Genomic DNA, 27,392 nt, shown 5'->3' with positions numbered 1-27,392 from the left:
GCTCCTTTTCATTCCTACAAACATTTTCCTAGTTCAGGATCCTAAGATCTCTCACCCAAATTACTGCAAAGTCTCTTCCTGTTTCCATTCTGTCATCCCCCATTCCAAAACACAGCCATCAGAGCATGCCTTCTAAAGCACAATCTGACCACAACACTCCCCAACTTAAAGCTCCCTCGCTGTCTACAGCACAGGATGCTCAAGTGTGTGATTTGCAGTCACGCACTTCTCAACACTAGGATTTTCAATGGCACACTTGAAGAAACTAAAATATCAAAAACAATGCCAAAAAAGTCATCAATATTCACTCTCCTAGTTTCATTACAGCAAGAGGTGGCCAGGTAACTATGTTCCAGCCAATGATATAGAAGTGTCAATGATATAGAAGTGTAAGTCAATGAATGGGCCTTCTGAGAAAGTCATTTAAGAGACATGTCACCTTTCCTTCTTCCTGGGAACTGATGCAATGACCAGAGATACAGCAACCATCTTGCAAACATAATACTGGGGATGTTGTCACAGACTGAGCATAGTACAGCAGGAAAATGAAAAGACCCACAGCCCCTGATAATATAATTGCCTGAACTGCATACTGTTGATATTTTATTCTGTGTGATAAATCCTATATTTGGCTCTGTTAGTCGGGTTGTTTGATACTTGCAATTTTCACTGACACAAGGTCTATATAACTTAAACAAAACTGAAAGGTGTGATCAAGTCTCCATTCTTATGTTGCATTTACTAGCTCTGTGACCCAGGGTAAGGTATTTCATTTTCTAAGCCTCAGTAAACTCACATGTAAAATGCATGTAGTATTAATACTTATGTCTCAAGATTAAATGAGATAACATATAAAATACTTAAGTGCACTACCTGACAACACTCAATAAATGCTTTTATAAGCATTTGTGAACATGTAAAATTTACACGTGACTAATAAACATTACTATAAATACCAACTGTATTCTCAGAATGTACTACATAAGCCAGAGGCACCTGCAAAAGAACACTGTTCCCAAATGCCAAGGACTTTCTCTTATTTGATTAGGTATCAACCAGGACAGGTCTGCTGATAACAGGATATTCCTTCTGTCCTGTGCATTCATTCACTTTTTCATTTATTCCACAAATATTCCGTGAGTCTTTATTATGCCCAAGTCACTGTGCTGGGTGCCATGCATACAATGTGTGGGAGCAAATGGTGCTTTTCCTTATAGTTTCTGGTCTAGAGGGGCAGGTGGACAATGAACAAATAATTACAAAAATCAATATATAATTATCAGTTGTGACTGAGTATAGTAAAGGATTACAAGATGAAATGAGAACATATAACACAAGATGTAATCTAACTCCCTAAGGAAGTTATTAGCCACTAATGTGTATTCTAGCAATGATCATAGATTTTTACCTTATTAAAATAAAAAAAAGTATTATTACTAATATTTGTAGTAAAATAAGCTAAGAGAGATTTGGTAGCTCTCTATTCTCTAATTCCAGTTTCTATCTTGGTCTTTCCTAGTAAGATGTGAAATGAACAGAGTCTGCACTTTAAATGGTTAAATCTGAAAGAAGATCAGTGATCCAGTGTTATCCTGATCCTTTCCTGTTGTGAACTTAAGTAACACCTCCCTTTCAAGGACAGCATAAAGGGTACTTACTGATAAAACTATACACTCACCCATAAAGTGTGCTCAAATGGGTAGGGACAAATAACCCTATCCAGACTCAGGTGGTGGGAGGCTTTCAGCACTCCGGTCCCCACCAGCTACTTGCACTAGCCTGTTACTCCACCGTCTATACCACAGTCTGCACAAAGTAGTCAGGTGGGGTCATCATAAAAGGTGCCTGGGTGCTTGTGAAACCCATGTGGTAAATAAAGACCTAGCAGTGCTCTCATAGAGCATATATATAGACTATTCTTAACCATTCTTGCTACACTGATTTTGTTTTTATTGTATTGCTAAATCTACAACTACATTTATTTTACAGTTTGGTAATACTTACCTTTCTGTGCAATGAATTTAAAAATAGAAGTATATATTTAATGAAAAATTAAGAATCAAATTCGTTTCCAAGAAAGCTGATGAATGCATAATTTGTACAAAGTAACAAAATTTCCTATTCTCTGTGGGGACCAGAATGGTATCACTGATCACATGAAAACCAAAAGAAATAAATCTGCTGAAGAAGCATCAACATATACTTCAAAAGCGACAATTTAACATGTGCAGCTGCAAACGGTACATTTAACACCATTCCGTAAAACATAACTTTATTTAAATCAAACGACTCTTCTAAATTTTCACTCACATTCTCATCAACATACAAAAAGCAAAGCTGTTCATATGTTGGCTTTGCTGACAGAAAAACCCTGCAAAAAGCTAAAAGATACCAGTTTTACATCAGTGTCATTAGGTACTTCAAAAAGAAAATCTGTTCAATCCAATACGGTTCCATTTTTCTAATCATATTATAGAATCAAAATAGAACTTTTGGAAGGTCATTATATTGAAGGTGAAACATATTTTTGTGACTGCTAATTTTAAAAGTACAAAAATAAAGTTATCGGTTCTTAAACTGATAAAACAAATACAAATGTTGGTGGCGCAAACATTTAAACACTGCATAAAAAATAACATTCTCAGTGAATTTTTAAAACTATGAAATAGAAATTTACTAGTAATTAGTTGTGGTACACATGAAATTCATAATTGTTATCCAAACAATTCTTATCCAAAGTAGTGAGGTATTCTACCAATCATTTAGACATTAGAGTTGCATAAATTACAAATATATTTATGTATCCATAGTTAAAGTGACTAAACTATAAAATTTCTGTGACAAAGCTGATGCTGAATACAAGTAAATTCACATGACATTATACAGGCACTTTGGATTTTAGAAATCTGAGCCTTTGAAGAACTTCTATGAAATCAACCTAGTTCCTAAAACGGCATTGATCTTTTTTTTTTTTTTGTAAATGAGTCCTCAGTTATATTTTGTTCAATTAGTTGGAAATCTCTGATTAAAGTATTCAATGGTGAATCGCCAAATTTTTCAGTTTTTCAAGCTTTTAGAGAATTGCAATTATTGAAAATCAAACATATAAAGATAACACTGAAATTTATCCTACAAATTACAGAAAATAAAGAAATGAAAGTACAATCAGCAAACATGGTTCAATTTTGAGTTTATACAATTATACTCAGAAATATCTTCATTTGTGGGAGACTTTTAAAACATTTTATTGAACTAGTTACACATACAAAAAAGTACACATATCTTAAGGCTGTGTTGTTCAATACTGTAGCCACTAGCCAGGTGTGACTACTGCTTACTTGAAATGTTGCTAATTTGAGTCTGTAAGTGGAAAATACACAATGGATTTCAAATACTTGTTATGAAAACAGGTAAATAGCCCAATAAATATTTATATTGATTTTATGTTCAAATGATATTTTGGATATACTGGGATAAATAAAATATAAAAATTAATAATTTTCAAACCTTTTAAAATGTGGCTTTTAAAAAATTTTAATTTACATAATGTGGCTCACATTTGAATTCTACTGGACAGCACTGTCCTAAAAGATAGCTTGAAGAATCTTCAGAAACTGAACTTTACAGTAACTAAAAGCCATATGAAGAGATAGAACAGCACCAGCCTCTCAGAGGTTGTCTTCTCCATTCCAGGAACTATCCTCCTCTCCCAAGGATAAACCACTATCCTTCCTTTTAACAACATGTATTATTAGTTTTACCTATTTTTGTACTTTCATATAAATGGGTTCATATAGCATGTGCTTTTTTAATACACTCAAATGTATTTGTGAAATTCACCCATACTGGTATGCTAGTTGTAGTTTTTCATTATCATTGTATTTCTCTGTATGAACATGCAATTTATTCATTTGACTGTTAGTGGGCATTTGGGCAGTTTATAGTTTCTGGCTACTAACCAATAATGCCGCTACAATGTCCTAGTACCTATCTTTTGATGAATATATGTATTCATTCCCATTGCATACCACGCCTCAGGACAGAACTGCTGGATCATAGGTATACACATGTGCAGTTTTAGTATTTATTGTCATATGTTGTATCAACTTTATGTAATCAGACACCACACCAACTGTTGTTCCGCATCCTTGCCAACGTTTGTCAAAGGTACTCTGAACAAAGGCAAAAAGACAATACCTGTGAAAACATTTCAGTTGAAACACTTATACAATTTAATTTTTTAAAATGTAATTGTGGGGCTTCCCTGGTGGCGCAGTGGTTGAGTCTGCCTGCCGATGCAGGGGACACGGGTTCGTGCCCCGGTCAGGGAAGATCCCGTGTGCCGCGGAGCGGCTGGGCCCGTGAGCCATGGCCGCTGAGCCTGCGCTCCGCAACGGGAGAGGCCACAACAGTGAGAGGCCTGCGTACCGCAAAAAAAAAAAAAAAAAAAAAAAAAAAAAAAAAAAAAAAAAAAACCGTAATTGTGACTATCCTCTGTTTATCTCTTAGCCTACCAGGTACCTGAGCATCTATTGGAGAATTCTGTTCTCACATGGCAGAGAGAGAGATTGAGCAAGCTTAGCTCCCTTGTGCATGTCTTATCAGGACACTAATCCTATCATATCAGGGCCCCACTCTTAGGACTCATTTAACCTTAACAGACCCCATAAAGGTCCTATCTCCAAATACAGTCATATTGGAAGCCGGGGCTTCAAAATATGAATTTTGGGGGAACACAGACATACCGTCCATAATAGCTGGTAAGTGGTGGGGCCAGGAATCACAATTACATGACCATGAAGCGCCTACTCTTAACTTCAATACTTCATTGCCTCTTTACATTTACTATCTTCCAGAAGACTGGGGGATGGGGAAAGCTCCAGAGAAGTGCTGACTATTGACTGAATGGTTGGTATCCCCTGCTTTAAAATTTTTATATTATTTAAGACCTATTATTATATTAGTATACTATGACAACAGCTGGTACTTACTTTATAGTGATAAAGCCCAATTTGTGGACCAGGGCAACAAAGCCTGGGAAATTATCAGTATGGAAAATACTGTGGGCTAAACTTTAAATTTTTACCTATCACTTTAATAAAATATTTCAGTTTTAGAAGTCAACTCAATCTGAAATTCACCCTTACATAAATTCAATCTGCTGTATCACTTCTTACAGAAACAGCCTTCTAAACTGCCAATTATTTACTGTTTTTCTGAAGGAATTAGGTATTCCTTATCCCTGTGGAAATCAAGGTAGCAGAGAGTCTTTCCTAAGAATTTTAGGGCTTCCCTGGTGGTGCAGTGGTTGAGAGTCCGCCTCAACCCTCCCTGATGCAGGGGACGCGGGTTCATGTCCCGGCCCGGTAAGATCCCACATGCCATGGAGCAGCTGGGCCCATGAGCCATGGCCGCTGAGCCTGTGCGTCTGGAGCCTGTGCTCCGCAACGGGAGAGACCACAACAGTGAGAGGCCCGTTTACCGCAAAAAAAAAAAAAAAAAAAGGCTGCAAGGACGAAAATGCCAGAGAGGCTTGCCCTGATGTTTAGTAATTTTAACTTTGAACCTGAATTTTTTAGTAGGAAGGTTTAATTTTTTGATCTCTTAAGAAGAAAATTCCTACATTTCTATATATGGTGAACAAAATGGGAATAACAGAAATAACAAAAAGAGAGCTCCTTTTTATTCTTGTCATTATTTTAACTTTATTAAGAGGATTAATAATAAACAACTGAAAAAATTAACACCCGCTAATAATCAGATACTCTGACATGTTCTTTCAGCATTTTGAATATGTCATCACACTATCTTCTGGCCTCCATAATTTCAAAAGACAAGTCAGCTCTTAATCTTATTGTGGCTCCCGTGTATGTAATGAGGCCTATTTCTTGCTGCTTTTAAGATTCTCTTTGTTTTTCAACAGTTTGGCTATGATGTACCTAGTTGTGGATTTCTTTCTGTTTACCCTACTTGGAGTTCATTAAACTTCTTGGATATGGAGATGAATATTTTTCATCAAATTTAGAAGTTTTCAGCCATTATTTCTTAAAATGTATTTTCTGCCCCTTTCTTTCTCTCCTTACTGCCTGGGACTTTCATTACATATATGTTGGTCTGTGTGCTGGTGTCCTACAATCTCTGATACTGTTCATTTTTCTTTGTTCTTTCTTCTTTCTGTTCCTGAGACTGGATAATCTCTATTAATCTATGCTCAAGTTCACTAATTCTTCTGCCAGCTTAAATCTGCTGAGTCTGTGAATTTTTCCTTTCAGTTATTGTACTTTTCAATTCTAGAATTTCTACTTGATTTTTAAAAAAAATTTAGATCTCTTTATTAATATTCTGTCTTTGGTGAGTCACTGTCATAATTGTCCTTCAATTCTTTAAAGGAAGAAATTTTCCTTTAGTTCTTTGAACACACTGAAAAAGAATTACTTTTAAGTCTTCTGTCACTAAGAACCATCATTTGAACTTCCTTAGAGTTATCTACTGCCTGCTTTATCTAAACCCTGAGTATCAGTCACACTTGTGTGCTTATTTGCATGTCTTACAATTTCCTGTTGAAAATTGGATATTTTAGATAATATACTGTAGCAACTCTGAATTCTGACCCCTGCCTCCAGCTTGTTGTTGCTGTTTTTTGTTTGTCTACTTAAGTGTCTTGCCTAGCTGTGTGGAGTCTGTTTCCCCAGCAATGTGCAGCCTCTGATGTCACTGCTTAGTTTTTTTTCTTTTTAAGCCTTACTTTCTAGGGGGTTGCCCCTGGGTCAGCATAAACTAGTGGTCAGCCAATGATTGGTCAGAGGTTTTGCTTAAACACCTTGAGTTAGAAGGCTTCTAATCCTTTGCCATGGGATCTGTGTGTGGCTTACTTTCAAAGTGCAGGGAGTTTATCAGTCTACCCTGTATTCAGCCAGGGACTAGCAGCTTTCAAGGGCTCTCTCTGTCCTCTCCTGAACAGGTGTAGCTTTGCACATGTACACAGCCTTTTGGACCATGAGAGGTTAAGTGTGATCTCAGTAAGGTTCACTTTAGCTATCTCTTTCCCTAGATTTCCCTGATACATTTCTGGCTAGTCTGCCATTTTGTTGCTTCCTGAAACATTAGCTTTCTCCAGTTGTTTGCCACAGAGACTGCTATTGTTTTCAATAACAGCCCTGGACATGTATTTTTCCAAGTGCTACTCTAAATAAAGTTAGCTCCCTTTGACAGGACAGCAGAGCTGCCAGTCCTCATGGCTTGTCCTGCCTGCCCAGGGTAGAACTTGAGGAACCACAGAGCTAAGGGAGACAGGAGCAGCTCCTTACTAAAATGCCAGACTATCGCTGTTCTTACTGAAATTCACTAGCTTTGTTTGAATAAATGCCTCTCAATATATGTCCTTTGGTTAATTTCCAGAGACCTTAAATGGGTTTTTGTTTGTTTGTTTACAATTTTAAGTTTAATCACTGCTTTTTGGAGAGAGACTCTGCCAAGCTCCTAACTCAGCCATTTCAAAAGTGCTGCTCCTACATTTTATTTTAAACTGTTTTTTTCCCCTCTCATAATGTGCTAAGGATCCAGAACAAATATTAAACAGAACCATCTACTACACTTTGAAGTGCCCCACTAAGCACACAGTGGTAATCCAGTGCAATTTAGAACCACTGAAGGAAAAACTTTCCCCAAACCAGGACCAAAATTTGGGTCTCAATCTCTTCAGAATTCATCAATATTACGAGAACATGAGACTTTCTATACTTACTCTTTTTAAAAAATACTTCCTAACTTTATTTGATAACAACAAACTATATATAAAAAGAGACAAGGAAGGCGGGGAGGCCCGTGGATGGAAGAGTGTGTGTGTGTGTGTGTGTGTGTGTGTGTGTGTGTGTGTAGGGGTACTGGGGGGGGGTCAAGAATGGAGAGAGGGTCAAAAAAGAGGGTCAAAAATTAGAGAGAGGGCCTTCCCCTATCCCCCATCAGAGTTGGCACCCAGAGGAGGGTTCTTGAGGCAGCTGTGAGGGTCCACAGACGTGTCTCAGCCTATGAGATGGTAGAAGATCCAGCATCCAAAAGTGACCCAGTGACTGGCCCAGCTGAGCTCTGACCACTTGTGGACAGTGTATGCCATGCTGTAGCCCTGCTCCTCTGTGGTATCGTCCACATCAACGTCAAACAGGGAGCCCAGGTAGGCCAGGTGGAAGATGGCCAGGGCCCCAAAGAGCAGGTTTAAGGCTCGCACCCCCAGGCCCAAACGATGCTGGTGTGAACAGTCTGGTGGGCACCTTTTCGACAAGACACAGGCACTGAGGATCCGAGCCAGGCGCTTTCGGAGGATGTGCTCCACATAAGTGATAAATGCCAGGGACAGCAGCACCGCAGCCAGGTGGAAGCTAAAGCCGTGCAGGAGGGCGCTGGTTGCATAGGTGACCAGCACGGCTGAGAAGGTCCCCAAGTGGAGAGCATTCTTGAAAACATAGTTATTTAGCCAACAAGACATGGGCAGGTTCCAGCTTGTGACAACTTCCACCATGGACCGGGGCAGCTCCACATTCAGTGGCTTAGAGACCGTCAGGTCCCATTCCAGGTGATCCTTCTCCTCGGTGAAGCCAGCCCCCGCCAACGTGGCTGTGGCCTCAGATAGAAAGCCCACAAAATAGTTGCTGAAGTGGAAGGAGACAGCACTCTCGTAGGCTCGCAGCCACTTGTGAAGGAGGTTGTCACCATCAAGGGGAATGAAGTAGGGGAAGAGGTAGGGGCCCACACAGGTGGACAGCACAAGGCACAGCAGGGCCAGCACCAGGCTCTGGGCCACCTTCTGCAGCCACTGGCGGCTCAGCGGGAGGCCTTGGACAGCCTGTAGGTAGCTGTGGAAGGATATCCAGGGCCCAAAGACGATGGTGCCCACAAAGTAGAGGTAGCCCATGAACTCCACGGGTGAGGGCACCACACCCACCTCGCCCCGGTCCAGATCGAAGCCCAGAGACACTGCCTTCATGGCCACAATCATCTGGGCCCCTCGCATCTTGTGCCATGTCACAGTGTCCACCATGTGCATCTCACCCATGAGTAGGTAGATGAGGATGGTGACAGAGAGGAAGACGCCACGATGGGAGGAATGTCGGCAGAGGAATAGCACGAGGTAGCACAGAAGGCAGAGCAGCATGACCCAAACCATGTGCAGCTGGAAGAAGTGGTAGAGACTGAAGAACCCACCTGCCACAGTGCTTGCATGCTTCAGGTAGGACGGCAACCCAAGCCTCCCGAGGAGGCGGCAGGCGAGGCAGATGGCAAGGAGCAGCCAGATCTGGTCAAGGCCCTGCTGGGCAGTAGGCAGGAGACAGCCCTGTAGGAGCTGCTGGAAAAATTCCTGGCGGCTGAAGGTGGCCATTGTGGACCCCCACAGATGGATGAACAGATGGATAGACTTGGCAGTAAAGAAGCTGTGGTCCAGGGGCCCAGGGACACACCACTGCCACCACTGTCGCTGCCTCCTCCGGGCAGCCTCCCCCGCAAGCTGCAAGGCCAGGACCAGCTGCGGCTCCCAGGGCAGCACTGTATACTTACTCTTAAAGACTGGGTAAAATAGATCTCCAGACAAAGGCAAGATTAGGGGTAAATAAAGGGACCACAGTCAGTAAAGCCTGAAGTCACCCTACCTGGGCTCGCTCCTCATCAAACTCCAGGCAGCCCATACCATCCAGTCTCTGGAGATCAATCCAACCTTTCCAGATAACACAGACTCCATTCAGAATCATGGGAGCCTTCAAATATACCTAAGACACAGAAAGAAGGATGAAAACCAATGATAAGCCATCAGACACATAAAAAACAAAGGATAAACTTACTTATGAAAACTGGTTTTTTTTGGGGAAAAAAAATACAATTATAAAATTAAGAATTGTAGGAAAGTATACAAAGCATAGCCTCTGACCATATTCTATAAATTGTCCATCTGGTTTACCAGGATTTTATTTCTAGTCACAATTTTTCCAGATTATTTATTTTTTTAAAGGTTTAATTTAATTTTCATTTTTGGCTGTGTTGGGTCTTCGTTGCTGCATGTGGGCTTTCTCCAGTTGGGCTTCTCATTGCGGTGGCTTCTCTTGTTGTTGAGCAAGGGCTGTAGGTGTGTGGGTTTTAGTAGTTGTGGCACGCGGGCTCAGTAGTTGTGGCTCAAGGGCTCTAGAGCACAGGCTCAGTAGTTGTGGTGCATGGGCTTAGCTGCTCCACAGCATGTGGGATCTCCCTGGACCAGGGCTCAAACCCGTGTCCCCTACATTGGCAGGAGGATTCTTATCCACTGCATCACCAGGGAAGTCCCTCCAGATTATTTTTAAAAGGATGTTTTACAGATTTTGTAAAAACTGTAGTAAGGTGATACTTGAAGTTACATTGTTTCTTTTGCAGCTGAAGCTAGGACAATCAGGTACTTTGCTTTAATTTTTGAATCTTGACTAGGAAGACATAAAGATGTAGAACAACTGTAATTCACTAGCCCCTGAAGACAGCAGGTACTGTTTCTCCCTGTTGGGATACCTGGAGCCACCCAGGGTCAGGTTCTTCACATTTCCTTTCAGTTTTATAAGCTACCTCATAGATTCCTGGTAAATAATGCTGTTTTTCTTTCTTTTTCTTTTTTTACTTAAGTTAGCCAGAGTGGATTTCTACTGCTTTTAGACAAAGAACCGTAAGTGATACAACATTTATTTATGCATACTAAACATAAGAGAATTCTTCTGTTTCAAGTAAATAACCCTTGAGCAAAAGTCACTTTAGGTATGATTTCCAAATTTAAATAACTTTCATTTTTGATCACCAAATTAATTTTCATATTGCCTGTAAATATAGTTGGTTCTCAAGAGCAATTACGGATCCATCAAGAAAGGAAAGGTGCTAATGCTATCATCTTGAGGTGAGTATTTTACTGTGATATAATAAGAAAATATAAAAGAGAAGAAAAGAGAAACTTGTTAGTTCTTACAATCTCCCTCATCAGAATACCATTTTATTCTAATAAGTACTTCAAAAATAAAAACCCAACATTGTTATTTTAGGTCTTCTCTACCTCATTTAACACGGGCTTCTGAATAAAAAACAGCATAGATTTTTTTTTTTTTTTTACTCATTTACTGCCTTAACAAGATCTTTTAAATGCAGAGGATGCAGGACTTCAATGAGTTTTCAAAATTCCAGATTATCCAATATATCTTTATAAATAAGGTTCTTCATCTGATTAAACCAAATATATTTTCTTTGGATAATCCCAGTGCTTTTGTGAGCTAAAATTAGCATTATATGTATATTATATATATAATATATATATATTATTATACCTATAATTATATAGTCAGTAAGGCAGTTTCTCATTTTGAGGAAAAAGCTGGAAGCATCAACTTTTTCTTTACTCAATTCAGCAGTTTCTTCAACAAATAAAATCATGAAGCATTCTTGTTTTACAGAGGTTTAATAAGAATAACTTACTAAATTATTAATTATATCAGTAATTATAAATACGCAACAAAAATGACTACTGAGCCACCTGTAAAATAAAACCTAGAGGACTTATGCCTTCTTAGTACATAGAGTTAAGTCATTCCCCTCCACTAGTAAACACCAACTGTTTTTCCTGTTAAGGGCCCCAATAAACCATGCAGAATCAATTTATACTGATATTGGGGAAAAAAGCCAAAAACATAAAGTTCCAATTCTCCTCCCATTTGGACCAAGGGAAACAGTCTACAGTTATAGCTGAAACCGTTTAACCACACATTTCCTTCTGTTCTGATAAGTGCTCATTCCCTTCCACACTAAATTTAAAACTCCACTGGTATGCACCTAGTTGAACAAGTAACTGTGACGACCTCATATTCGATACCTCACTAAACCTAAAATAACCCTCTGAATTGCCTATCAATATAACTTGACTTACCACATCTACTAATCAAGATTCCCACTTACTCTTTCCAACAGAGGAGGGGGTGCTACACAATCAGCACAGCATTTCACTTATCAATCTACCTCATTATTTTAAATTCTCACACTAAACATAAAGATAATCCTCATCTAATAGCAGAGAAAGGTCAACTTCATGATCAGATTCTATATTCTTCATCAATGACTTACATCTTTTAGATTCAAAGATTCCATAATCTAGCTTATTCATATTAACTTTCATAGTCTAAAAATATTTTCCTTATGAAATTACCAAACTTTTAAACAGCTAATTTATTACTTCTTTATAAAAGTTTTCTCATGACTAAGAAAACCACATCTGCTTTGGAATATTCCTAAATGGGTTCAGAAAATGGCTACAGTTCATAATCAAGGCTAGTGCCTGGAATTGTAATTTAAAATATTTAGATGATCCTGTGATTTATTTAGATTGTTCACATTTAAATAAATACAGTTTTGTGTGTAGCCCTTCAAAGTAAACGCTTGGCACTTTCATACATTCATGAATACCAAACCTTGAAGTACGAAGAAAATAAAACTCTCTTAGTTTGGCATTTTGTAATGTAATTTAATAATGTCATTTAAACATTCAGACATTTTTCACTGAAAATAATGATGGTTTATTTCAAACTTTGAAAAGAAAATGTATTAGAATATGACTTAGGGTTTAAACCCACTGTCCTAGAACAATTAAATGTTTTATATAAAATGAATTCTATAAAGCCTTTAAAATGGGTAAATATTCAGCTAATCACACACAAAAATAACAAAATAGCTTGCTTATCTTTCCAAAACTAAAATATCAGAAAATGTGTCTAAGACTTCACAGAAAAGTGACAAGTGACTGCAGCCTCACATTTTGGGTTCTTTTGGAAATAAGGTAAAAGTATTGCACAATTTTTTAATCAGCTCAATCTCTAAGTATCAGTATTTGTGATGTTATTTCAATCCAAATTACACAATCACTTTTCTTTCACATTTGTAACTTTAAATTCCACATCACTGTAGCAGTAGAGCTTCAGCAAAAACATGTACGAACCAACTGTGGCATTATCCATGTAATGGAATACCATTCAGCCATTAAAAAGGAATAAAGTAGTGATACATGCTACAACATGGATGAACCTTGAAAACATTATGCTAAGTGAAAGAAACCAGAAAAAGGCCACATACTATATGATTCCATTTATATGAAACATCCAGAATAGGTAAATACAGAGACAGAAAGGATATCAGTGGTTCCCAGGGGCTGAAGGGAGGGGGAATGAGGAGTGACTGCTAATAAGTACAGGATTTCTTTTTAGGGTGATGAAAATGTTTTGGAATGACAGAGTGGTGACAGCTGCACAAGCCTGTGAATATACTAAAAATCCCTGGATTTTTAGTTAATTTAGTGAAGGATGAATTTTATGGTCTATGAATTTTATCTCAATAGAGCTATTATAAAAATATTTGCAATAAGTTTTATCTGTTACATAGGTGACATCTATAAGATATGTATATGGAGATTTTTGAGCAGGCAGTTGCATATAGGATTCTAGCACTCTGTGAAGAGATACGGGCTGATGATATAAATCTGGCAGCCATCAACAACACAGTGGTATTTAAATCCAGGGGAAAGGAAGAGATTACTCAAGCAGTAAGTAGAAGGAGAAAAGAGGGGGACCCATGAAGAACCCTAAGGAAATCCAACTTTCAGATGTTGGGTAGAAGAGAATAATCCAGCAGAGCAGCCTATGAACTGCCAATGAAGAAACAGGAAAACATGCAAAGAGCCTAGGGGCTAAAGGTTAAGTTAAAGGCCCCCAAGTAAAAATTTCCCCTTTGTTGGCTGCATAAGATTTTGAAGTATTACGTTACAGTATCTTAGGTCACTCATAACTTTTAGCAATGTTCTTATATAAGGCAGGAGGTTCTTAGTCTGGAGATCAGAAAACCCACATGAGTTTGGGTTTGTGGATAAGTTTCAAGAAGACCAGAAACCTCCCAAAATTCTGTGTAAAAATGTATGTTTGTGTCCGTGTGCATTTTTCTAAGGAAGTCCAATGCTTTCACCAAATTCTCAAAAGGGTGTACAAGGGGAAAAGGATTCAACTATGACAGTAAAAATGCAATTCTTCCCTTTCCCCTCACAGACACCAAGGTCTTTGTAGCACCAAGCTTGAGAGATGATAAATACCCTTCCATTTAGTAAAAGGACCAAACTGCTTAAGCAGCTAAACATTAGTTACCCTGGGTTTTGAAATGTGCCAGAGGAAGGATAAGAGAGAACTTAGTTTCCCATTTATCAACCTGTACAAAATAGTTCTATCTCTGAGTCTGGAGTCTCTTATTCTGAGAGCATATAAATTTGGAATAAACAGTGGCATCTTCAATTGCCCTTTCTTCTACAATACTACATGGATGTTCAGTGTTTCTAGCTCCTAGGTAGCTGGACTGAGAATAGAAATTGAGAGTACAAAGGGATAGCAGAAAGTTCCCTTTATTGAGTGGTTCTGAAGAAGATAATTTCAAGATAATTAAAACAGAATAATTGTAAATTTGCAAAGACTCCCATGCACATTGGTACTGAGCCATAACATCAAGATACACAGAAACCAAGTGTCAAAGCTATTGATAAAAGCAAGAAGCAGATACTTCACCCTCAAAAAACCCATTTCAATTGGAAAGAATATTTCATTTCCTTATAGTAAACTATTAGAGCTCAAATAATTGTGACTCTAGCCAATAAACTGAGATATTAGGGAAAACAGTAGAGGAAATGATCAGTACCCCTTAGGCCCTCAGGACATACCTGAATAATGATTAATAGAAGAACAGAAATACACCTGGAATTTAGAAATGTTTTTCTTGTAGCTTTCCTATAATTTCAATATGAAAGGATTCACCTATTCAACAGATGTATATTACCTGTCATTTTGTACGTGGTATTATCATAAGGGCAGAGGGGAATACATGATGATTTTTTAAAAAATTGTATCCCACCACCCCAAAAAAGATTCCAACACCAGTTAAAGTCTTTAATAAGGAAGAGCAGAATGCATACAAAAAGAACTCTAAGAATTAAAACTGAATTCACTCATTACATTTAAGTAGGACTCACTTAACTCCTAAGGTTAACAGAATGTTCCATTGATAGTAATAAAATTGTAAGGAGCTGGATCCAACAGCTTTGCAACCTCTTTTTAAAGACCACAGTTCGGGCTTCCCTGGTGGCGCAGTGGTTGAGAATCCGCCTGCCGATGCAGGAGACACGGGTTCGTGCCCTGGTCCGGGAAGATCCCACATGCCGCAGAGCAACTAAGCCCGTGAGCCATGGCCGCTAGGCCTGCGTGTCCAGAGCCTGTGCTCCGCAATGGGAGAGGCCACAACAGTGAGAGGCCCGCATACCGCAAAAAAAAAAATAAAAATAAAAAATAAAGACCACAGTTCTTGGGCTTCCCTGGTGGCGCAGTGGTTGAGAGTCCGCCTGCCGATGCAGGGGACACGGGTTCGTGCCCCGGTCCGGGAGGCTCCCACATTCCGCGGAGCGGCTGGGCTGAGCCTGTGCGTCCAGAGCCTGTGCTCCACAACGGGAGAGGCCACAACGGTGAGAGGCCCGCGTACCACAAAAAAAAAAAAAAAAAAAAAAAGACCACAGTTCTAACAAAGTTGTATATAAACATGACCAGGATATAATATCTGAAGATTATCTACCTGAAAAATCTAAAATATTCAACTGAAAAACCAAGTGAATTAATGAGTTCAATAAAGTGGCAGGTTATAAAAAAAAAACAAACCCCAACAACTTTCCTGTGTTGGAAAATAAAATGAAAAATTAAAAAAACAAACCTTATTTTAAAATAGCATTGGGATTTCCCTGATGGCACAGTGGTTAAGAATCCGCCTGCCAATGCAGGGGACACGTGTTCGAGCCCTGGTCCAGGAAGATCCCACATGCCGCAGAGCAACTAAGCCTGTGCACCAAAACTACTGAGCCTGCGCTCTAGAGCCCGTGAGCCACAACTACTGGGCCTGTGTGCCACAACTACTGAAGCCCACTCACCTAGAGCCCGTGCTCCGCAACAAGAGAAGCCACCACAATGAGAAGCCCGCACACCGTAATGAAGAGCAGCCCCCGCTCGCCGCAACTAGAGAAAGCCTGCATGCAGCAAGAAGACCCAACGCAGCCAAAAATAAATAAATAAATTTATATTTTTTTAAAATAGCATTAAAAGTATCTACGAAGAATAAATTTAATATGAAACAGGTAGGCTCTATAAGAAGAAAATACCTAATTTTTGAAACACAGAAAGAGACTTGAAAAACTAGTGAGATGTCATGTTCTCTAATGGTAAGACTACAAATGCCAATTTACCCCAAAGTAATCCTTATTTTAACGCAATTCCAGTAAAATGTCAAAATGTTTTCTGGAATTTACAAAATAAGTCTATAATTCATACAAAAGAATCAGACTATCCAAGAGAATAAAAGAAAGTATTTTTCTGCTCTTTCAGCTATTAAGACCTGTGACAACGCAATCAGTACATATGCAGTAGTGCTGTGGCAGCCAGAAACAACTTGATGGAATAAACAAAAAAATTAAAAAACAAAACCACATATACAAGTACTTAATAAATGAAAAGGGCAACATTTCACATCAATGGTAAAAGGGTATTTTACTTAACCAGTGGAGATGGGAAAACTGACTACCATTAAAAAAAAAAGTTTGAGAAAAAATAAAATGGCTAAAATATTAAAATAAAACAAGGTAACTATTTCTAAACAAAAGGTAAAAATTTTAAAAATTAGGGACTTCCCTGGTGGTTGACTGGGTAAGACTGTGCTCCCAATGCAGGGGGCCCAGGTTTGATCCCTAGTCGGGAAACTAGATCCTGCGTGCTTGTGGCAACTAAGTGTCCGCATGCCACGATGAAGCTCCCGTGTGCTGCAACTAAGACCCGGCAACATACATACATACATATTTTAAAAAACTTTTTTTAATTAAAAATCTTAATAATGTGTATACCAGGTTCTACTACATTGTCAGAGGGAGCGTGAACTGGCTAACAATTCTGGGAAGGCATTTTTTGGCAACAGTGTGAATTTTCCTCTTAGAAACAGCTCATGGGGCTCAATATCAAAAAAAACCAAACAACCCAATAAAAAAATGGGCAGAAGACCTAAACAGACATTTCTCCAAAGAAGACATACAGATGGCCAAGAGACACATGAAAAAATGCTCAACATCGCTAATTATTAGAGAAATGCAAATCAAAACTACAATCAGATATCACCTCACACCAATCAGAATGGCCATCATTAAAAAGTGTCTACAGGGCTTCCCTGGTGGTGCAGTGGTGGAGAGTCCGCCTGCCGACGTAGGGTACACGGGTTTGTGCCCCGGTCCGGGAAGATCCCACATGCCGCAGAGCGGCTGGGCCCGTGAGCCATGGCCGCTGAGCCTGCGTGTCCGGAGCCTGTGCTCCGGAACGGGAGAGGCCACAACGGTGAGAGGGCCGCATAACGCAAAAAAAAAGTGTCTACAAACAATAAATGCTGGAGAGGGTGTGGAAAAAAGGGTAAATTGGTACAGGCACTATGGAGAACAGTATGGAGTTTCCTTAAAAAACTAAAAACAGAGCTACCATATGATCCAGCAATCCCACTCCTGGACACATATCTGGAGAAAAACAAGGTTTGAAAGGATACATGTACCCCAATGTTCATTGTAGTGCTGTTTATAATAGCCAAGACATGGAAGCAACCTAAAGGTCCATCAATGGATGAATGGATAAAGAAGATGTGGTACAGGGCTTCCCTGGTGGTGCAGTGGTTGAGAGTCCACCTGCCGATGCAGGGGACACGGGTTTGTGCCCCGGTCCAGGAAGATCCCACATGCCGCGAAGCGGCTGGGCCCGTGAGCCATGGCTGCTGAGCCTGTGCGTCCGGAGCCTGTGCTCCACAGCAGGAGAGGCCACAACAGTGAGAGGCCCGCAAAACACATACACACACACACACACACAAAAAAAGATGTGGTATATATATACAATATAATATTACTCATCCATTAAAAAGAAAGAAATAATGCCATTTGCAGCAACATGGATTGACCTGGAGATTATCATACTAAGTGAAGTCAGACAGAGAAAGACAAATATCATATGATATCACTTATATATGCAGAATCTTAAAAAAAGTGATACAAATGAACTTATTTGCAAACTAGACTCACAGACTCACAGCTTTAGAGAACAAACTTATGGTTACCAGGGGAGAAGCGTGGGGGGGAGGGATAGATTGGGAGTTTGGGATTGACATGTACACACTACTATATCTACTACAGATAACCAGCAAGGCCCTAGTGTATAGCACAGGGAACTCTGCTCAATATTCTGTAATAAACTACATGGGAAAAGAATTTTAAAAAGGATACACATATATGTAAAACTGAATCACTTTGCTGTATACCTGAAACTAACACAACATTGTTAATCAACTATGCTCCAATATAAAAATAAAAAAAATTTTTAAAGTGTGAATTTTCCTTTGACCCAGCAATGTCATGCCTATGAACGTATCCTAAAATTTAATCAAAGATGTACACAGAGTATTTGATTACAAGGCTGTTCACTCTTAAGGGTTTTTTTAATAATGGCAAAAGGCTACAAAATAACCTAGATGCTCAACATCTTGTTGTTTAATGTTGAATCAACAATATATATTAAACAAGGTGTCTTTAAACAGAAACATACATAAACAAGATTATGTATTAACTGGCTGAGGAGGATGTTGTGACCAGAGGCTTGCAGGAACCTAACTCTGTATTTTCTGCAGAAGAAGTTGTTCGGTGTTCATTAATTCCATGTCTGCAGGGACTTTATAGAAGATAACTACCATAAATTAGGAGAATCAACCATAATTACTTTTTAAAGGAAAGGAATATTATCACTATGCTTAATCCCAAGACAGCATGGGAAGAGTAAAAACTAAATGTACTTTAGAATCAGATAAAACCTGGATTTAAATCCTGGCTCTAACAGTGTATTTGAGACAAATCATTTAAGATTGTTAATAAGCATCAGATTCCTCACATATAAAATCAAGGCTAAATAATACCTTTTTCATAGTTGATAGTAAAAATTAATTAAGCCAATGTACATACACTTACAAAACATATAGAGTACCACAGAAACTGAATGCTTACACACAATACTTCCACCAAAGTTTTACACAGTGATTTCTCTCCAAGGGAAAGAAGCCATTTTTTTTTTTTTTGAGACAACGAACAGTTGATCACACCAATGAATCAGCAGATAAGCAATAATACTGTGATGGCCACAGGCACCCAGGAAAACAAGATATTCCACAAAGAAGTATGCACCCTGCCTTTTAGTTGTAATCATTTTGTGTAGTCTATTTAACAGATTCCTTTAGAAGATACTTGGTTCTGACTCATTCTCCTTTAGTCACATGTCCCTCCTCATTTAGAAATGCATAGTCAGCTGCTTGCCTGTTGGATAATCATTACAGTCATTCAATCTCACTTGCCTCTGAATCATAATTGAGTTGCATGTTAAGTGTAAAAAATAGCTTCTTCTATAGTGATTTAATGTAATTTACCAATCTACTTCTTACAGTTCAAAACAGAAAACAGTACTTCTTACAGAAATCATAACATGGATTAACAAAGAATGTGCCTGGAACTTAAAAGATTAAGCAGGGCTTCCCTGGTGGCGCAGTGGTTGAGAGTCCGCCTGCTGATGCAGGGGAAACGGGTTCGTGCCCCGGTCCGGGAAGATCCCACATGCCGTGGAGCGGCTAGGCCCGTGAGCCATAGCCACTAAGCCTGCGCGTCCGGAGCCTGTGCTCCGCAACGGGAGAGGCCACAACAGTGAGAGGCCTGCGTACCGCAAAAAAACAAAACAAAACAAAAACCGGAGGATTCACACTTCCTGATTTCAAAACTCACTGTAAAGATTCATTAATCAAAACAGCATAGTACTGGCATAAAGACACACAGACCACTAGAGTAAAACACCCAGAAATAAACCCTCACATAGGTGGTCAAATGATTTTTGACAAGGGTGCCCAGACCATTCAATGGGGGAAAGGACAGTCCTTTTAATAAACGGTGCTAGGAAAATGGATATCCATATGCAGAAGAATGAAGTTGGACCCTTACCTAACACTATCTACAAAAATTACTTCAAAATGTACCAAAGACCTAAATGTAAGACCTAAAATTATAAAACTCTTAAAAGCAAGGATAAAAGCTTCATGACACTGGATTTAACAATGATTTCTTGGGGATGACACCAAAGAAACAGGTAACAACAACAAAAATAGACAAACAGGACTTTATTAAAATTAAAAAAATTTGTACATCAAAAGACACTATCAACAGAGGAAAAAGGCAACCCACAGAATGGGAGAAAATATGTGCAAATCATATACCTATTAAGGAATTAAAATCCAGAATCAATATAGAGAACTCCTAAAACTCAACAACAAAAAACCTCTAAATAACTCAATTCAAAAATGGGCAAAGTACTTGAATAGAAATTTCTCTAAAGAAGATTTACAAATGGCCAATAAACATATGAAAAGATGCTCAACAACACTAGTCATTAGGGAAATGCAAATCAAAACTACAGTGAGATACTATGTATAAAATAAGCAACAGGGATATATTGTACAACACAGGGAATACAGCCAATATTTTATAATAACTATAAATGGAGAATAACCTTTAAAAATTTTGACTCACTATATTGTACACCTATAACTCATATAATATTATACATCAACTATACGTCAATAATAAAAATAAACCTGCTATAAACATTAAAAAAAAAACTACAATGAGACACCACCCCACAGCCGTTAGGATCACTACCATCAAAAAAACAGAAAAGGTGGGCTTCCCTGGTGGCGCAGTGGTTGAGAATCCGCCTGCCGATGCAGGAGACACGGGTTCGTGCCCTGGTCCGGGAAGATCCCACATGCCGCGGAGCAACTGAGCCCGTGAGCCATGGCCGCTGGGCCTGCGCGTCCGGAGCCTGTGCTCCACAACGGGACAGGCCACAACAGTGAGAGGCCCGCATACCGCAAAAAAAAAAAAAAAAAAAAAAAAAAAAAAAAAAAAAAAAAACCTGCTATAAACATTAAAAAAAAAACTACAATGAGACACCACCCCACAGCCGTTAGGATCACTACCATCAAAAAAACAGAAAAGGTGGGCTTCCCTGGTGGCGCAGTGGTTGAGAATCCGCCTGCCGATGCAGGGGTCACGGGTTCGTGCCCTGGTCCGGGAAGATCCCACATGCCGCGGAGCAACTAAGCCCGTGAGCCATGGCCGCTAGGCCTGCGCGTCCGGAGCCTGTGCTCCGCAACGGGAGAGGCCACAGCAGTGAGAGGCCCGCATACCGCAAAAAAAAAAAAAAAAAAACCAGAAAAGGGACTTGCCTGGTGGCGCAGTGGTTAAGAATCCACCTGCCAAGGCAGGGGACATGGGTTCAATCTCTGGTCTGGGAAGATCCCACATGCCGCAGAGCAACTAAGCCCGTGCGCTACAACTACTGAGCCTGTGCCCTAGGGCCCAAGCACCACAACTACTGAGCCCACACGCCACAACTACTGACGCCCGTGCACCGAGAGCCCATGCTCCGCAACAAGAGAAGCCACCGGATGAGAAGCCTGTGCAATGCAACAAAGAGCAGCCCCCGCTCGCTACAACTAGAAAAAGCTCGCGTGCAACAACGAAGACCCAACACAGCCAAATATAAATAAATAAAAAACAAAAAAACCAAAAAAATCCCCCCCAGAAAACAAGTGTTGGTAACGATGAGAAACTGGAACCGCTGTGGGAATGTAAAAGAATATAGCTGCTGTGTAAAAGAATAAAATACCTAGGAATAAATCTACCTAGGGAGACAAAAGACCTGTATGCAGAAAACTGTAAGACACTGATAAAAGAAATTAAAGATGATACCAACAGATGGAGAGATATACCATGTTCTTGGATTGGAAGAATCAATATTGTGAAAATGACTATACTACCCAAGCAATCTACAGATTCAAAGCAATCCCTATCAAATTACCAATGGCATTTTTTATGGAACTAGAACAAAAAAATCTTACAAAATCTTTGTATGGAGACACAAAAGACCCCGAATAGCCAAAACAGTCTTGAGGGAAAAAAACGGAGCTGGAGGAATCAGACTCCCTGACTTCAGACTATACTACAAAGCAACAGTAATCAAGACAATATGGTACTGGCACAAAAACAGAAATATAGATCAATGGAACAGGATAGAAAGCCCAGAGATAAACCCACGCACTTATGGTCAACTAATCTATGACAAAGGAGGCAAGGATATACAATGGAGTAAAGACAGTCTCTTCAATATGTGGTGCTGGGAAAACTGGACAGCTACATGTAAAAGAATGAAATTAGAACACCCTAACACCATACACAAAAATAAACTCAAAATGAATTTGAGACCTAAATGTAAGACTGGACACTGTAAAACTCTTAGAGGAAAACATAAGAACATTCTTTGACATAAATCACAGCAAGATCTTTTTTGACCCACCACCTAGAGTAATGGAAATAAAAACAAAAATAAACAAATGGGACCCAATGAAACTTAAAAGCTTTTGCAAAGCAAAGGAAATCATAAACAAGACGAAAAGACAACCCTCAGAATGGAAGAAAATATTTGCAAACGAATCAACGGACAAAGGATTAATCTCCAAAATATATAAACAGCTCATGCAGCTCAATATTAAAGAACAAATAACCCAATCCAAAAATGGGCAGAAGACCTCAATAGACATTTCTCCAAAGATATACAGATGGCCAAGAAGCACATGAAAAGCTGCTCAACATCACTAATTATTAGAGAAATGCAAATCAAAACTACAATGAGGTATCACCTCACACCAGTTAGAACAGGCATCATCAGAAAATCTACAAACTAATGCTGGAGAGGGTGTGGAGAAAAGGGAACCCTCTTGCACTGCTGGTGGAAATGTAAATTGATACAGCCACTATGTAGGTTCCTTAAAAAACTAAAAATAGAATTACCCTATGACCGAGCATTCCCACTAGTGTGCATATACTCAGAGAAAACCATGATTCAAAAGGACACATGATGGGCTTCCCTGGTGGCGCAGTGGTTATGAATCCGCCTGCCAATGCAGGGGACACGTGTTCAAGCCTTGGTCTGGGAAGATCCCACATGTCGTGGAGCAACTAAGCCCGTGCGCCACAACTACTGAGCCTGCACTCCAGATCCTGCAAGCCACAACTCCTGAAGCCCGGGCACCTAGAGCCCATGCTCTGCAATAAGAGAAGATACCGCAATGAGAAGCCCACACGCCACAATGAAGAGTAGACCCTGCTCACCACAACTAGAGAAAACCCATGCACAGCAACAAAGACCCAACGCAGCCATACATAAGTAAATAAATAAATAAATACAATTTTTTTTTAAAAGGACACATGCACCCCAATGTTCACTGCAGCACTATTTACAATAGCCAGGTCATGGAAGCAACCTAAATGCCCACTGACAGATGAATGGATAAAGAAGATGTGGTACATATATACAATGGAATATTACCCAGCCATAAAAAGGAACGAAATTGGGTCATTTGTAGAGACGTGGATGGACCTAGAGACTGTCATACAGAGTGAAGTAAGTCAGAAAGAGAAAAACAAATATCATATATTAACGTATATATGTGGAACCTAGAAAAATGGTACAGATGAACTGGTTTGCAGGGCAGAAATAGAGACAAAGATGTAGAGAACAAATGTATGGACACCAAGGGGGGAAAGTGGTGGTGGGGTGGTGGTGGTGGTGTGATGAATTGGGCGATAGGGATTGACATATATACACTAATGTGTATAAAATGGATAACTAAAAAGAACCTGCTGTATAAAAAAATAAAATTCTAAGAAAAAAAATAAAGAAAAGTTACATGATATAAAACTTAAAAGAAAAAAAAAGAATACAGCTTCTGTGGACAACATGTGGCAATTCCTCAAAAAATTAAGAAGAGAATTACATATGATCCAGCAATTCCACTTCTGGTTATATACCCAAAAGAACTGAAAGCAGGGTCTCTAAGATATATTTGCACACCCATGTCCATAACAGCAGTATTTACAATAGCTAAAACCTGGAAACAACCCACATGTCCACTGATGAATGAATAGATAAGCAAAATGTGGTCTATATATACAACAGAATATTATTATTCAGCCTTTTAAAGAAGGAAGTTCTGCAATATGCTACATGGATGAATCTTCCAGACATTACACTAAATGAAATAAGCCAGTCATAAAAAGACAAATACTGTATGATTCCACTTTTAAGAGGTACTTAGACTAGTCAAAATCACAGAGAAAGAAGAACGGTGGCTGCCAGGAACAAAGGGGAAGGGGAAGTCGAGGAATTGGGAGTTACTGTTTAATGGGTATAGAGTTTGTTGTATAAAATAAAAAGTTATGGAAAAACTCATGTAAAAAGGAGGCAGCTCATGGTGAACCTAGAATCAGAAAACACAGAGCAGCCCACTTCCTCTGATCATTATTTCCTCCAGACCTCCAGCATACTGTGAACAATGGCTGACATTGTGCCAGATGCCCCAAATCCAGAATGAGCCCTAGGTTTTCCATAACCTACTCATGACTCGGCTCCCAAACTTCCCCAGAGGCTTTTAAAATTCACCGGGAAGCTGAATCCAGAAGTAACACTGAGATTTTGTCCAGCTTATCTCCTAGGAACTTTCATGTTGAACTGACATTATAGTCCTTTATTTACACTGCCATGAAGTTTGTGCTTGCTATATTCAGTTTTTCAAAATTAAACAAATCACTGTTTAGAAATACATCCATAGGAACAAGATGATAAAGAAAAGCAAGGAAGTAAATATATTAATCAAGGTAGTGAGAAGTTTTTGTGGAGGGGGGAATAGGACTGTGGAGTTTTTTAAGGCATCACTATCCAACATAAATATAATGGGAACCACAAATGCAACTCACATATATAAATGTAAATTTTCTAGCAGCCATGTTTAAAACACTAAAAAGAAACAGGTAAAATTAATCCCAGTAATGTTACTTAACCAAATATACCTAAAATATTATTTCAGGGCTTCCCTAGTGGTGCAGTGGTTGAGAGTCCGCCTGAGGATGCAGGGGACACGGGTTCGTGCCCTGGTCCGGGAAGATCCCACATGCTGAGGAGCGGCTGGGCCCGTGAGCCATGGTCACTGAGCCTGCGCGTCCGGAGCCTGTGCTCCGTAACGGGAGAGGCCACAACAGTGAGAGGCCCGTGTACCGCAAAAAAAAAAAAAAAAAAATTATTTCAACGTGTAATCAATATAAAAATTATTGAGATATCTTACATGCTTCCATTTTCGCACCAAGTTTTCAAAATTCAGTGTGTACTTTTCCACATACACCACATGTCAACTAGAGTAGCCACGTTTTAAGTGCTCAATAGTCACATGTGGGGACTTCCCTGGTGGTGGAGTGGTTAAGACTCCACACTCCCAACGCAGGGGGCCTGAGTTTGATCCCTGGCCAGGGAACTAGATCCCACATACATGCCACAACTAAGAGTTCACATGCCACAACTAAGGAGCCCACCTGCCACAACTAAAAGAGCCCATGTGCCACAACTAAGGAACCAGTGAGCTGCAACTAAGGAGCCCACCTGCTGCAAACTAAGACTTGGCGCAACCTAATAAATAAATAAATGTTTAAAAAAATAAATAAAATAATATTGCTAAAAAAAAAAAAGCCACATGTGGCTAGTGGCTACCTACTAGACATCACATGGATGTTCCTTTTATTACTCTTCCTAAAACCATACATTTTTTTTTAAACATCTTTATTGGAGTATAATTGCTTTACAATGGTGTTAGTTTCTGCTTTATAACAAAGTGAATCAGTTCATACATGTTTTTTTTTTAAATTAATTAACTAATTTACTTTTGGCTGCATTGGGTCTTCCTTGCTGGGTCTTCGTTGCTGCACATGGGCTACTCTTAATTGCGGTGCGCGGGCTTCTCACTGTGGTAGCTTCTCTTGTTGCAGAGCATGGGCTCTAGGCGTGTGGGCTTCAGTAGTTGTGGCATGCAGGCTCAGCAGTTGTGGCTCACGGGCTTAGTTGCTCCACGGCATGTGGGATCTTCCCAAACTAAGGCTCAAACTCGTGTCCCCTGCACTGGCAGGCGGATTCTCAACCACTGCTACACCAGTGAAGTCCCCATACATATGTTTTTATCTACTCTTTCATAAGATCACTTAACAAATGAAAACATGACTAGCTTTTAAGGGGAAAATGCATTAAATAACAAACATTTAAAAAGTGAAATATGCAGAAATAGCCCACCTAATTTGGAACATTTTATAAGGTATTTTAAGTGACAATAAAAATCACACTGTATTAAATTTTACAACACAAAAAGTATGCTGAAATATTATACAGGTTTTATTGTACAGTCCCACAGAGTTAATGCTATGTGTTGCAAGTTTTCACTAAACATCATTTTTCACAAGAATGCTCCACCTAAACACACTGATGGTCCATCGTCTGGAAGAGCCATTCCTTCTGTGAGCCATCTGAGAAGTTGCTCACGCACTAACAACATTCATACTCTGAGATATACATGGGTTTGTTAAGTAGAAAAAACCTTAGATTTTTAGTCTAGTCTAAAATTTGGTCATCTGTAATATGATTTATATTCTTAAATAAAACTGTGCTTCACGAGGTATATTTAAAATTCCTGGGACTTCCCTGGTGGTCCAAGTGGGTAGGGCTCTGTGTTCCAAATGCAGGGGGCCTGGGTTCAATCCCTGGTCGGGGAGCTAGATCCCGCATGCATGCGCAACTAGGAGTCCGCATGCCGCAACTGAGAGCTCCACATGCCACGACTGGGAGTCTGCATGCCACAGCTAAGAAGTCTGAATGCCGCAACTAAGAGTCTGCATGTCACAACTAAGAAGCCCGCATGCCACAATGAAGTTCCCACGTGCCACAACTAAGGCCACTGCAACTAAGACGTGGTACAGTCAAAATAAATAAATAACAAATAAATTTTTAAAAAAATTCCTGCTGGCTTTCTCACTGTATAAGAAAGTAATGTTGGGCTTCCCTGGTGGCGCAGTGGTTGAAAGTCCGCCTGCTGATGCAGGGGACAGGGGTTCGTGCTCCAGTCCGGGAAGATCCCACATGCCGCGGAGCAGCTGGGCCCATGAGCCATGGCCGCTGAGCCTGCACGTCCGGAGCCTGTGCTCCACAACGGTAGAGGCCACAGCAGTGAGAGGCCCATGTACCGCAAAGAAAAAAAAAAGTAATGTTATGTTAGTATAAGCATCACAAACCACCATCAACTTTAACACTGTGAGACCCTGAATGCTATTTCTGGACTCTCTGCAACTCCAAGCCTCTACT

At 39.7% G+C, this 27,392-nt stretch overlaps 1 protein-coding gene across 3 annotated transcripts in view; it reads right to left on the bottom strand.

Annotated features, from left to right (window-relative positions):
* CBFB (core-binding factor subunit beta) overlaps positions 1-27,392 on the bottom strand; it is a 62,586-nt gene that overhangs the window by 16,065 nt on the left and 19,129 nt on the right. For 2 of the 3 annotated variants that reach the window (XM_059045988.2, XM_059045989.2), the window contains exon 4: positions 9,642-9,758. In XM_059045988.2, coding sequence (XP_058901971.1) covers positions 9,642-9,758 — 117 coding nt within the window. Of the gene's footprint in view, positions 1-5,693; positions 9,302-9,641; positions 9,759-27,392 lie in introns of those variants that run through there. The other variant, XM_067019672.1, reaches the window with a different exon arrangement.

Source organism: Kogia breviceps, chromosome 18 (genome assembly GCF_026419965.1).
Source record: "Kogia breviceps isolate mKogBre1 chromosome 18, mKogBre1 haplotype 1, whole genome shotgun sequence".
NCBI classification, from domain to species: Eukaryota; Metazoa; Chordata; class Mammalia; order Artiodactyla; family Physeteridae; genus Kogia; species Kogia breviceps.
This window is presented reverse-complemented; position numbering and strand designations above follow the sequence as displayed.